This window comes from Cricetulus griseus, chromosome 6 (assembly GCF_003668045.3).
Source record: "Cricetulus griseus strain 17A/GY chromosome 6, alternate assembly CriGri-PICRH-1.0, whole genome shotgun sequence".
NCBI lineage: Eukaryota > Metazoa > Chordata > Mammalia > Rodentia > Cricetidae > Cricetulus > Cricetulus griseus.
This window is the reverse complement of record NC_048599.1, coordinates 23,568,507-23,580,574: the sequence shown is the minus strand read 5'-3', so window position 1 is coordinate 23,580,574 and position 12,068 is coordinate 23,568,507. Positions and strand designations below refer to the sequence as shown.

At 52.0% G+C, this 12,068-nt stretch overlaps 1 protein-coding gene across 1 annotated transcript; it reads left to right on the top strand.

Moving 5' to 3' along the window:
• Positions 1–8: 8 nt before the first annotated feature.
• Positions 9–11,182, top strand: Ergic3 (ERGIC and golgi 3). Its single transcript, XM_027421352.2, has 13 exons — positions 9–170; positions 306–376; positions 485–572; positions 760–879; positions 2,051–2,144; positions 3,026–3,191; positions 3,287–3,344; positions 8,479–8,510; positions 9,632–9,728; positions 9,808–9,872; positions 10,491–10,627; positions 10,703–10,758; positions 10,980–11,182. Exons 1-13 carry the CDS (start codon positions 83–85, stop codon positions 11,057–11,059), a joined length of 1,152 nt encoding a protein of 383 aa, XP_027277153.1. The 5' UTR covers positions 9–82; the 3' UTR covers positions 11,060–11,182.
• Positions 11,183–12,068: the final 886 nt, after the last annotated feature.

Sequence of the window (12,068 nt, the reverse complement as noted above, 5' to 3'; positions counted from 1 at the left end):
GAGGGGCGTGGCCCAGACTCCAGGCCGGAAGCGGGAGGCTAGAGGGGCGGGCCGGCTGGTGTCCCCTTTCCGGCCGGTCCCCATGGAGGCGCTGGGGAAGCTGAAGCAGTTCGATGCCTATCCCAAGACTCTGGAGGACTTCCGGGTTAAGACCTGCGGGGGCGCCACCGGTAGGTCTCGGAGCGGGCGGGGTTGTGGGGAGGGAGCTGTCCCCGCGTTTGGCCCGGGCTCCAGGACTCTCCCTGGCCTGCTAGAGGCTGAGGGGTGGGACACAGGCCATTCCAAAGCTCGCTCCCGTTCTGCAGTGACCATAGTCAGTGGCCTTCTCATGCTCCTGCTGTTCCTGTCCGAGTTGCAGTATTATCTCACCACCGAGGTAAGGGGCGTGGCCTCGGTCGTGGGCGGGGCTTAGCGTTCTAAGGGTAGGACCCTGAAAGCCGGGATGGGGGTAAGGCCAAATCTGACTGAGGTGGTGTCGCGCCAGGTGCATCCTGAGCTCTACGTGGACAAGTCTCGGGGAGATAAACTGAAGATCAACATCGATGTTATTTTCCCGCACATGCCTTGTGCCTGTGAGTACCCGATTGTAGGTGGGGGGGTGTTCAGGTGGGCTTCCAGATACACGCCTCTGGCCTTAGATCCCGGAATGGATGCCATGTCATCCTCATTCCCCTAGTCCAGTTCTTCCACGAGATACATCCTTCCTATCAAAGCTCAGATCTCCAGGTTCCTGGAGTCATAGTCCGTCTCTGTTTCCAGATTTAAGCATCGATGCCATGGATGTGGCCGGGGAACAGCAGCTGGATGTGGAGCACAACCTGTTCAAGAAACGGCTTGACAAGGATGGCATCCCCGTGAGCTCAGAGGCTGAGCGGCACGGTAACCGATCCGAGAGCCGGACATACTCGCACTGCCTTGTGTTAGTGGGCTGCTGCAGGCTCAGTGACACATTAGAAGTCAGCTGGCTTGCCTAGGGTTCTCCAGCTGTGAAGAGCCAAGAGTCGGTTGAATCCGTGCTTCTCATATGAGCACATTGAGTGGAATACCTTAGGAGTTGGAGAGATGGCTCAGCGCTTAAGAGCAGAACACTTTTCTTGGTTACCATACTCTCAAGCTTAAGCAGGGGTCTTCTTTGGGTAAAAGCTTGTTGTGTGTTTACCTTCCCAATGCATTGGCTAAAGTACTTTCCCCCTTTGCAATACAAGTGGCCTAAGGTTAAGAGTTTCAGTTCTCAAGTAGAACTGCCTTGCAATCTCTGAGTAGCAACTGTAAAGTAGTGGTAAACAGTAGCACCCCATACATGAGATAAAGGATCAGAGGCAGACAGATGGTTCCCAGCTGAAGGTATGAGAGCATACACATTCAACCTTTCTGCTCTCCTCTTTCAGCAGAGGATTCAGTAAGTTATTCGGAGATAACTCAGTACTTCGTTAGGAAATAGTTTCTCTGCCAGATGGTTTTGCCCAGCTGTAAGCTGTGTATGTATTCTGAGCGTGTCTAAGGCAGGCTAGATTAAGCTATGTTAGATGTACTAAGTGCATTTTTTTCAAGTAAGATAGCTTATCCACATGTAACCCCATCATAAGTTGGGGATCAACAATGTGTATGAAAGACCTGGTATAGTTTTCACTTTCACTTCCTGTTTCTAAGCCGCTGTCTCTTACCCTCAGGTCCATTTCCTTCCAGCTCTCTCTCTCTCTCTCTCTCTCTCTCTCTCTCTCTCTCTCTCTCTCTCGACAGGTTCTTGATAGGGTCTCACTATGTAAGTCTTGCTGGATTAGAAACTCTATGTAGACCAGGCTGGCCACAAATTCACAGAAATCCACCTGCCTCTGCTTCCCCGGTGCTGGGATTGAAGGCGTTTGGTGTTTGCTATTTTCCTATTAATATGTAGTGCATGTAAAGTGCTTCTTCACACCTGACTCATGGAATATATTGTATAAATACTAGCTTTTCATTTTTTGTGGTCAAAGGACTCCTGTGGGAACCAGGGTTGTAGATGTCACTGCGTCTGCTTCATGTTGTGCTTTTGCCTCTGTCCTCTCCTTAGAGCTTGGGAAAGTCGAGGTGGCCGTGTTTGACCCAAACTCCCTGGATCCCAATCGCTGTGAGAGCTGCTACGGTGCAGAATCAGATGATATCAAGTGAGCCAGGCCCTGGGCATGGAGTAGGTTCTTATCAGTCACTGTGATTAGCTAGCCGCAGCCGTGTTCAGACCGCTGGGGGTAGGATGTGTACTTCGGCACTGATCCCCATTCATATGATAAGGTTAATAAGCAGGCCTGGCCTGACAGCTGCAGATCGAGGCACACGGCATAAGAGGATGGTCACTGCTCTTCAGCCTAGAGAAGCAGTTTAAAGGTTGTCTCTGACTTCGGTTATCCTTGTGTTCAGTCCGAGCCACCTCACTTCTCTATTAATAACAGAGGCTAGCAACACCTTCCTTGCAAGAGTCACATAAGGATTAAGTGTGTGTTGTATGTAAAGCCCTGAAGTACAAGGCCAAAGCCACAAGCCTCTGATATGTGCTAACGGCTGTGTGGTTTCCCAGCCCTGACTTCTGAGAGACTGACTCAATAGGTTTAGGAAGATCTACTTTTTTTTTTTTTTTTTTTTTTTTTTAAAGGGAAGAAATTGGTGGAAGCAAGATTGTTACCATTCAGTGCCAAACAGGCACAAGGCCCTGGAATCCACAGGACCACACACAATACAATAATAATAGTGGTACATATAGCCTAAAGTTTGCATTTTAACCATTGTTATCATACAGGTCATTGGCATTAAGGACATTCACAATGTAGTGTGAGCATCACTACCTTTTCTCCTCGGAGGGTCACAGCCCCAAGCCACAGAGGAAGGGGTGTGTGCTCTGAATACTGTGCCCAAACTGAGGAGACAGTGAGAACTTGGTGACCAGAGAGGAGGCTGGCAGAGCCTCTGCAGCAGACAACTGTCTGGGCTTTCCTGCCCAGGGTGCCAGCCCTTGCTGTGCTCTCACCCTCCACGTCCACACCTCCCGCTACAGGTGCTGTAACAGCTGTGAAGATGTGCGGGAGGCATACCGCCGTCGAGGCTGGGCCTTCAAGAACCCGGACACTATCGAGCAGTGTCGACGAGAGGGCTTCAGCCAGAAGATGCAGGAGCAGAAGAATGAAGGCTGCCAGGTGTATGGCTTCTTGGAAGTCAACAAGGTACCAGGAGGGAAGGAGGCAAGACGGGCTGGGCTGAGCCAGGCTGGGAGAACTCCACAGTTGAAGTGGAGAATGAGAGGAAATATCCCCTGCAGGTGGCTGGAAACTTCCACTTTGCCCCTGGGAAGAGCTTCCAACAGTCCCATGTGCATGGTGAGTGATCCAGAGTCGGCCAGGGGCATTTAGCTCTGGGTTCCTTCTTGGCAGGTTGGCATGCCCCTCACTGGGCCAGTGTTCTCTTAGCTTTGAGCCACAGTAGGAGAGCAGTTTAGCACACTTGTGAAGAGAATGGGGGCAGGGTATGGCTTGGCTGGTAGAGGGCTTGCCTCTGTGAAGCCCTGGGTCTGATCCCCAGCCTGTGTGGTGCAGGAGTTAGGACTGTAGCACAGAGCCTGTGTAAGTGCTGCTTTGTTTAAGTGGTAGCCCCCCCCCATCAGGTGACTGTGTGTGAGGCTTTGGGTCAGCAAAGCTGGATTGGAACTCAGGTTTTGTGCTCTTGAGCTGTATTTATGTATGCATTCGTTAGATACCTAGCGTGTTAGTCTAGATATAGATACAGCAGTCAGTAAAGTGCCTGCACTCAGAATATTCAAACAGACGTTTGGACCTGGTCCACATACCTATAATCTCAGCACTTGGGAGGTAGAGACAGGTTGTCCTCATTTGTATAACATGTTTCAGGCTAGCCTTAGCCACATGAGACCCTGCCTCAACACCCTCTCTCCACCAAATATGAAAAAAAAAGGACAGGTTTATAAAATATGTGATATACCCTCTACTGTTAAGTAGTGAGACCAGGCAGAGCCTGGTCTACAGAGCAAGTTCTAGGACAGCTAGGGCTACATAGAGAAACCCTGTCTTGAAAAGAGGAAAAAAAAAAAAAGAGAGCAATGGAGACCAAGCCTAGCATGGTGTTGCTCACCTTTAATTCTAGCAATTGGGGGGCAGAGACAGACAGATCTCTGAGTTTGAGACCACCTGGTCTACATGATTAGTGTTAGGTTAGCCAAAACTACATAGTGAGATCTGATCTCTAAATAAACAAACAATAATGTGGACCAGAACAAGGCAGAATAGAGATGGTTGAGGGACAGAGCATCTGCTGTTTAGTTACAGTGGTTGAGGAAAGACTGGGGTTTCACTTGCTCAAAGAGCTGAGCACAGTGAAGCAGCCAGCAGTGTTGATGTCCACGGCAGCATAACAAGTAGAGAGGGCAGTAAATATAGATCCTAAAGGCCTGAGTGTGCTTGGCAAGTGCCTGGGACAGTAAGAAAGGATGGCTGGAACAGAGTGAGCAGATGAGCATAGTTGACTACAGGTGTGCGGACAGCTGCATAGGGCCCGAGGGACCAGGCTTCTGTGCTGTGAGACGCTAAGAAGGGCTTTCAGGAGGGTGTGATGTGACTGCACTTAAAAAAGTAAGGTCAAGCATGGCCGGGCAGTAGTAGTGCTCACCTTTAATCCCAGCACTAGAGAGGCAGAGATAGGTGGATCTCTGTGAGTTCAAGGCCAACCTGGTCTTCTGAGAGAGTTCCAGGACAGGTTCCAAAGCCACAGAGAAACCCTGTCTCAAAAAAACCAAAAAATAAAATAAAAAAATAAAAAAGGTCAAGCATGGTGGTGCAGACCTTTGATCCCAACACTCAAAAGGTAGAGGCAGGGGGATCTCTGTGAGTTCCAAGCCAGCCTGGTCAGCATAAGTTGTTCCAGGTCAACCTGGCACTACAAGTGTATTACAGGGTCTCCATAGTGAGAAGGCTGGAGGACGAAAGGACAGACAAGGGGCGTCAGTGAGGAGTTCTGCAGTGACCAGGCCTGGCAGAGAACGTGGCTCAGAGTGGTGGAGGTGGAGAAGCAACTGGGTTCTGGATACGTTACAGGTAGAGCTGAGAAGAGCTGATAGATGTGACAGAGAAGGACAAAGGAGTCCAAGATGCCTTCAGAGTTTATGCCTAAGTAGTGGAAAGATTGGAACTACCATTTAGGAGACTCAGGAGGACTCGGGGTGGGGTGGTTATTTGAAAGTAAGTACAGAGCAGATATCTAGACTAGTAGGATTCTCATTTCCTAGGCCCTGCGGATGCCAAATAAGTGTTTGCCTGGAGTTCAAGGACAGAGACTAGCCAAGAGACAGACGTTGAACCCTCCCACATATTTAAAGCTATGGGACTCCATGCACTCTCCCTGCAGGTGAACTTTGTTGGAGAAGGGAACCTGAGTACTACCAGGCTTCTTGTGTTAGAGGCCAGCGGCATGGGGCTGTAAAGGAGACTGTAAGGATGGCTGGTGAGGTGGGAGCTTCAGCCAGGAGTGTGCCATCCTAAGAGCCAAGGGATGGGTACTCCTGGATACCAAGCAAAAGATGAAGGTTGGTTGTTAGTGTAGTGGTCGTTGGTGGCCCTGACAGAACATGACTATGACTAGAAATGCAGAAAAGTGTTTAAGATTTGCATTAGAGCACCAGGTGCTCGAAACTGAAACTGCAGATGGGCGCCATTACTACCACGTCACGGACTAGAGCAGGGGTTCCCAACCTTCCTAATGCTAGTACCATTTAATACAGTTCCTCGTGTTGTCATGACCCCAACCATAAAGTGATTTTTGTTGCTACTTCATAACTGTAGTTTTGCCACTGTTATGAATTATAATATAAATATCTGTGTTTTCCAGTGGTCTTAGGCGACCCCTGTGAAAGGGTTGCTCAGCCCGTGAGGGGTCACAAACTGCAGGTTGAGAACGCTGGTTTAGAGGATGGCAACAGAACTGGAGACTGGGGGGCGGAGGACAAGACTGAGGAGGCGTGTCCAGGAACTGGTGCGCAGGCTGTCAGATGGCTCATGTACAGGGCTGTGACAAGGGCTGAAGTGACACAGCGGGTCTGGAGAAGACAGTCTAGGCCTTGAGCGTGTGGAAAGAGCAAACTCCAGCCATGGCAGGGGAGCAGAAGCGCTCATGCAGTGTCTCTCCTGGCTTCTTCTCGGGCAGAGGAAGCAAGGTCATTAGCGAAGGCTGTGGAGAAAGGGATGGCATGCTGGAGGCAACAGGGGGACGTCTTTGGTTTCGGGGACAGTGGGTGGAAGTGAGAGCACCTGTGGGATTTTCTGGGGTTTAGTGTTGCTCTGTGCTGCACAGACAAGGGAGTCAAAGAGTATACAAAGAGGCAATCACAGAGCTGGACCATGGGAGGAAAGTGAGGACTCAGGGTTTGGGGGAGGAGTAGACGCCAATGAGGAAGCGGAGAAGCACCAGACTGCCGCAGGCCTTTGGTGTGGTGGCAAAGGATGGTTGGATTTGGGGCACTGCGGGGCCAGGGAAGGAACAGGAGGAAGTTAGCAAGCTGGCAGTTGGAGCATGAGGTGCTTGTGGTTGACACTAGAGAAGGTATAGCTACTGCTAATGTCAGGGTTAGGGAATGGTCACCATGGTGGTCTGGAGTGGGAGAGAAGAGCAGGGAGGCGGGGCTGTCCAGGAACTGGGATGACAGGGTGTTGGAAGGCTCGTGTACATGACTATGGGACTCACCAAAAGCTGAGATTCGGGTGCCATAAAGGATGGGCAGGTAGTTACTAAAACTGTCCTGGGGGTGCCTGGTGGAATTTCATGATTAACAAGTAGGGTGCCTTGAACTGCCTGGGAGCTAAGGACTTTGACTGTAGATCAGGGGACAGTGGTCTGAAAATGGCAGGAAGGAGCTAGAAGGACCTCTCTCTTGACTACAGAGTGGATAGGTATGGGAGACCAAACAGTAGTTGAGACGATGGAATGGAGCTGGTGCCTGGAAGAGAAAGTCAGGCTGCGGGGGAAGCAGAAGAGTGAAGGGCCAAAGTGGAGGCTGAAGATGCTGCTGCTACCTGGTGGGGTGTGGGTGGGGTGAGAATTAGGATCATTTGGGAGATCGCTACCAGCCAAGAGGATTCCAGAGGACAAGCAGGACCTGGTGGTTCTGAGCTGCTCCCAGTGACTAAGGTGGGCGGGCGTGGGGTCCTGTAGTCTCTCATGTAGTCTGTACCTGCAGAGGGGGAAGGCACAAGGAGAGGTAGGTGGCCTGGAGGACCCTGAAGAGCTCTGGAACCCCCACCCACCCCTTTACTCTGGAGGAGGCCGAGTAAAATAGATTTCCTGAGACCATAGGACGACATCGGTGTGTCACTGTGTGAAGCTGTGGACTACAGGCCTTCAGACACTCGGGAGGGGGCTGCTATCACAACAGCATTTCCGCCTGCACCTCTGCTTAGGTCTACCTTCTGGGTCATGGACCCCGGGGCAGCTGACTCTGAGTGCAAGGATGCTCATACACATATGGCTACAGTGGCCCGTGGCCCAAGATCTGCCATTGAGTCCTCAGAGTGCTTTTAACATCCTGTTGGTTGCAGGGTGAACAACACCAGGGGGTATAAGGTCTTGTGAAGTTGACCAAGCATCTGCCCCTCCTAGACCCTCAGGTCAGCCCTTGGCAGACAACACCGGCCAAGTGCTCTGCCCAGGTCACACAGCTGGGGGAGGACTTCGAGGCTCTAGGTCTCATTTTGTTCTTAGGCTGGCTGTTTTTATGCTTCAGCCCTCTTTTATGCCTCTTTGGTCCTGGAAGAGGCCTTTTAGCTAGGGCTAGACCCTCGTGCCAAAGCAGGAGTCTCCATCCTCCCCGCTACTGTGGGTCTTGCTCCATAGATCCCACTGGAGCTCTGAATCTCTGTTCTCTTCTCCCTTCCCCATGCTGCAGTTCATGCTGTGGAGAGTAAGTGGCCCTGCCCCCAAGGATGCCCTCTCCCCACTTCCAAAGCAGCCTGCCCTCCTGGAATGGGGGGAGGTTTGGATGGGTCTGGGATAGAGCCTTCTGACCCTGCCGCTGGGTGACTTACTCCTGGGATGGGCTTTGACATGGGGTTCCTAACAGTGGGCAATTGGGGTTAAGATGGGAAGAAACTGCTGGTTCAAAAATCCCTTTGGGGAATTTTGAGGGTAGAATCAAGGGAGTCCCTATTGATGTTGGGGTACAGTAATTTGTCAGTAACTCTGGTTAGTGAGAGACCTGTCCGTGGGTTTTGTTTCCTGAGATAAAAGCCTGGCCGGGAAATCTGTGTTCTTGTCCACCCCAGTGGGAGGCTGGGAACCCTTTACCCAGGTGCAGGGCAGGCTCTGGCCAGCTGTGCTTAAGCAGGGCCAGCGTATCAGGCTGTGGGTGACTGAGGGGTCAGAGCGTCATATCCCACAGGGAGGAGTACGGCCTGAAAAAAGACTCAGGAACCTGGTCCTGCCTGCCTGGTGACTGTTTTCTTCTTCTCCTAGTTCATGACTTGCAGAGCTTCGGCCTTGACAATGTACGTACCAGGCGGAAACCATGGAGGATGGGTGGCAAGAGACTGGACTCTGCTCATGTCTGAAATGGGGAGAAATCACTCTCCATGTTCTGCTGGTGTTCAGACCCAGGGCAGAGATCGTTGGACGGGTGCACCCTCAACAGAAGGAAGCTCAGAGCAAAGCCAGGACAGAGTGTGGCATTTCTAGGAAGCTGGCAGAGTTGGCAGGGTCGAGGCCTTGGGACTGGAGCCACACTGAGGAGTCTGCCTTTTGAGAAGAGGGGCCACTTTTGCCTCACCTTAACCAGGGGTGTGACATAGTTAGATTTACATTTCTAACTGTCCCTCAAGGAAGCTGCCAGTTGGGGCTTCTGGCTTAGACCTTCATCCCTTGAGGTGTGCAGACAGGACTAGTGTCACCATGTACAATGTGGCTGCTTGAAGCTGTACCTTAAACCCTAGAGCCCAGAAATCTGTGGACTGAGGAGAGATCCCTAAGTGAAAACAAGTGCCTGGTACAGACACTTCTCCTATTAAAGCCATAGCTTCTCCTGTACAGGGCCGCTTCCTTCCTCCCTCTTCCCACCTGCGCTCACAGCCTTGGGGAACACTCTGCTACTCTAGCTGGTTTTGTGTGGGTTGTGTGCTATTGGGCCTCAGACAGATGCTGATGTTGTGTGGGTATGTGCTATCGGGCCTCAGACAGACGCTGGTGTTGTGTGGGTGTGTGCTTTCGGGCCTCAGACAGACACTGGTGTTGTGTGGGTGTGTGCTATCGGGCCTCAGACAGACGCTGGTGTTGTGTGGGTGTGTGCTATCGGGCCTCAGACAGACGCTGGTGTTGTGTGGGTGTGTGCTATCGGGCCTCAGACAGACGCTGGTGTTGTGTGGGTGTGTGCTATCGGGCCTCAGACAGACACTGGTGTTGTGTGGGTTGTGTGCTATTGGGCCTCAGACAGATGCTGATGTTGTGTGGGTGTGTGCTATCGGGCCTCAGACAAACACTGGTGTTATGTGGGTATGTGCTATCGGGCCTCAGACAGACACTGGTGTTGTGTGGGGGTGTGCTATCGGGCCTCAGACAGACGCTGGTGTTGTGTGGGGGTGTGCTATCGGGCCTCAGATGCTGATGTTGCTTACAGATCAACATGACTCACTACATCAAGCACCTGTCATTTGGGGAGGACTATCCAGGCATTGTGAACCCCCTGGACCACACCAATGTCACTGCACCCCAAGGTACCATCCTGGGAGGTAGCCCCCTCTACCGCTAACGCCCTTCCTGGTGCCCATGCCCTGTGCTTGCTTCTCCTCACAGCCTCCATGATGTTTCAGTACTTTGTGAAGGTGGTCCCCACTGTGTACATGAAAGTGGATGGGGAGGTGAGTCGAGTATAGGCGTCCAGTTCAGCTTGTTGTCAAGCTCTCAAAGTCCTGTGTGTCATTACTTTGGCCCGGGGAATGAGGTACTGCTCTCACTCCTGTGTGATGGATGCAGAGCTGAGGCTCCAGGGTACTGATGCCCTCGTGGGAGACACACACTAGACACTATTTGGTCTTCCTGCCTCCCACACTGCCTCCAGACAGTCCTTGGGTGCTTACTGACCCCATTGTCTGTGCTGACCTGGGGGTTGGCTAGGCCAAGCCTCCTTGGGCCTGCTCTGTTCTGTGGTCTGGAACAGCTGTCTTTGGGGTGGTGTGACAGGGCTGAAGGGCAAGGATGTGAGTCCTAGCCTTAGGGTGCTGCCTGCAAGAGTTTCTTCTCTTCCCTGTACTACCAGTGAAAGTATCCATCAGATGTAGCTAGGACAGGCAAAAACTGATAAGATGGTGGACTGGAAGGGAAACAAGGATGGTCCCCAGGCCTTGTGTTGCTAGTTACCAACTGGGAGCTTCATTCTATCTCTTCATATAGTCACAGCCTGACAAGAAGCGGGGCTCAGAACAACCCTGAGCCAGGTTATAAACCTCTCTCTGCTTCTGGTTCCCTTCTTCCTGCAGGTGCTGAGGACAAACCAGTTCTCTGTGACCAGACACGAGAAGGTTGCCAATGGGCTGCTGGGTGACCAGGGCCTGCCAGGAGTCTTTGTACTCTATGAACTCTCACCCATGATGGTGAAGCTAACAGAAAAACACAGGTAAGGAGTGGGAGTGGCGAAGGCTCTGAGCCTGCGAGAGCAGGGTGCCTACTGAGCCCCCCTTGTGCCCTGCAGGTCCTTCACCCACTTCCTGACAGGTGTGTGCGCCATCATTGGAGGCATGTTTACTGGTAAGTCCCAGAGTCCCTGTTTGGGGAGCAGGGTGCCCAGGCTTCCCGTGCTGTGTTTGGGCAGGTGTTCCCCCACTGAGTGGCACCCTCAGCAATGCCCCAGGCTTTGGTTGGGGAAGAGGGGAACCTTAAGGGCCAAGGACAATGCTAGCCTGGCCAGTTAGATGGCAAGGCAGGGTCCACATGAGGGGTCCAGTGCTAGCCCTGGTCTCTCTTCCCAGTGGCTGGACTCATCGACTCGCTCATCTACCACTCTGCTCGGGCCATCCAGAAGAAAATTGATCTAGGGAAGACAACGTAGTCATCATCCTTCCTTGTCATTCTTCCTTTCCTCTGTTCCTGTGATCACTCCTCAGCCTTCACTACCCCATATTCCTCCTCTCCAGAGTCAGCCCAGGGCGATAAACATTGTGATACTATTGTTGCTCTCAGTGTGATTCTTGGGATCTGGCTGAAACCTAGGAACAGCGCCCCCTCACAGCCACATGAGGTCCATCATGACTGACAGGCTGGGGCCACCCCCCTTTTGGGGTCCCACATATGCGTCTCCTGTTTAATATGGCTTCACAGCCATGTCCTTAGTCCCTCTTCTTCTGTGACTGAATAGAATGTTCTAGGGTAAATATTTTGGAAGCCACCATAGCTTGTGGAATAGATGGCTCCAGTGCCATTATCCCAGAGCTCTGAGTCCAGGCTGGATTGTGTCACTTCTGCAGTGATGGACAGCTAAAGCAGAGGGGGCTTCCCACAGCCTGGACTCAGTCATGTGGTCCAGCTCTCTGCCAAGCCCCATAGTGTCTCGGCATTGAGAAAATAGACCTTTACAGACTCCTAAATGGAAGCAAAACTGAAAAACAGGGAGAGAGGTGGCACTGCCATTTTGGAGCACAGCCAGCACCAGATCCTTGACTCAGGACCCAACTGGGGCTTCTTGTTAGAGCCCTTAGCTCTGTGTAGAGAATCGTGGCCCAGAGGCCTCACTGCTCCACAGCCCAGGGAGTCAGGACAGCGGACAGCAGTCAGTTCATCAGCTCTTCTATTTCCCCTAATGACAGCAAAACCTCCGGAGGGTGCCTGAGGTCCAGGTGATTTGATCACCTGAGAGTTGTCAATATCACTGAGGAATTGAGGGAGATGGCCCTTTGGTCACCTGGGGACCGTTTCCCTTGTTAAACCGGGCAACCTACCCACCATCAGCCTCTGTGGTTCCAGAGGAAGGTTGGTTTACCCCATGCCCTTAGGAAGGTCACCATCTGAGTAGGCCAGCCACCAGACCCAAGATAAGCCAGGCCCCTCTGAAGGAGGGAGAG

Bases quoted from the DNA above. Each gene is read 5' to 3' on its own strand.
- Ergic3 (XM_027421352.2), top strand. From the start codon at position 83: ATGGAGGCGCTGGGGAAGCTGAAGCAGTTCGATGCCTATCCCAAGACT. The intron at 2,145-3,025 runs GTGAGCCAGGCC...CTCCCGCTACAG, and splicing joins GCAGAATCAGATGATATCAA to GTGCTGTAACAGCTGTGAAG. The intron at 10,628-10,702 runs GTAAGGAGTGGG...TGTGCCCTGCAG, and splicing joins AAGCTAACAGAAAAACACAG to GTCCTTCACCCACTTCCTGA.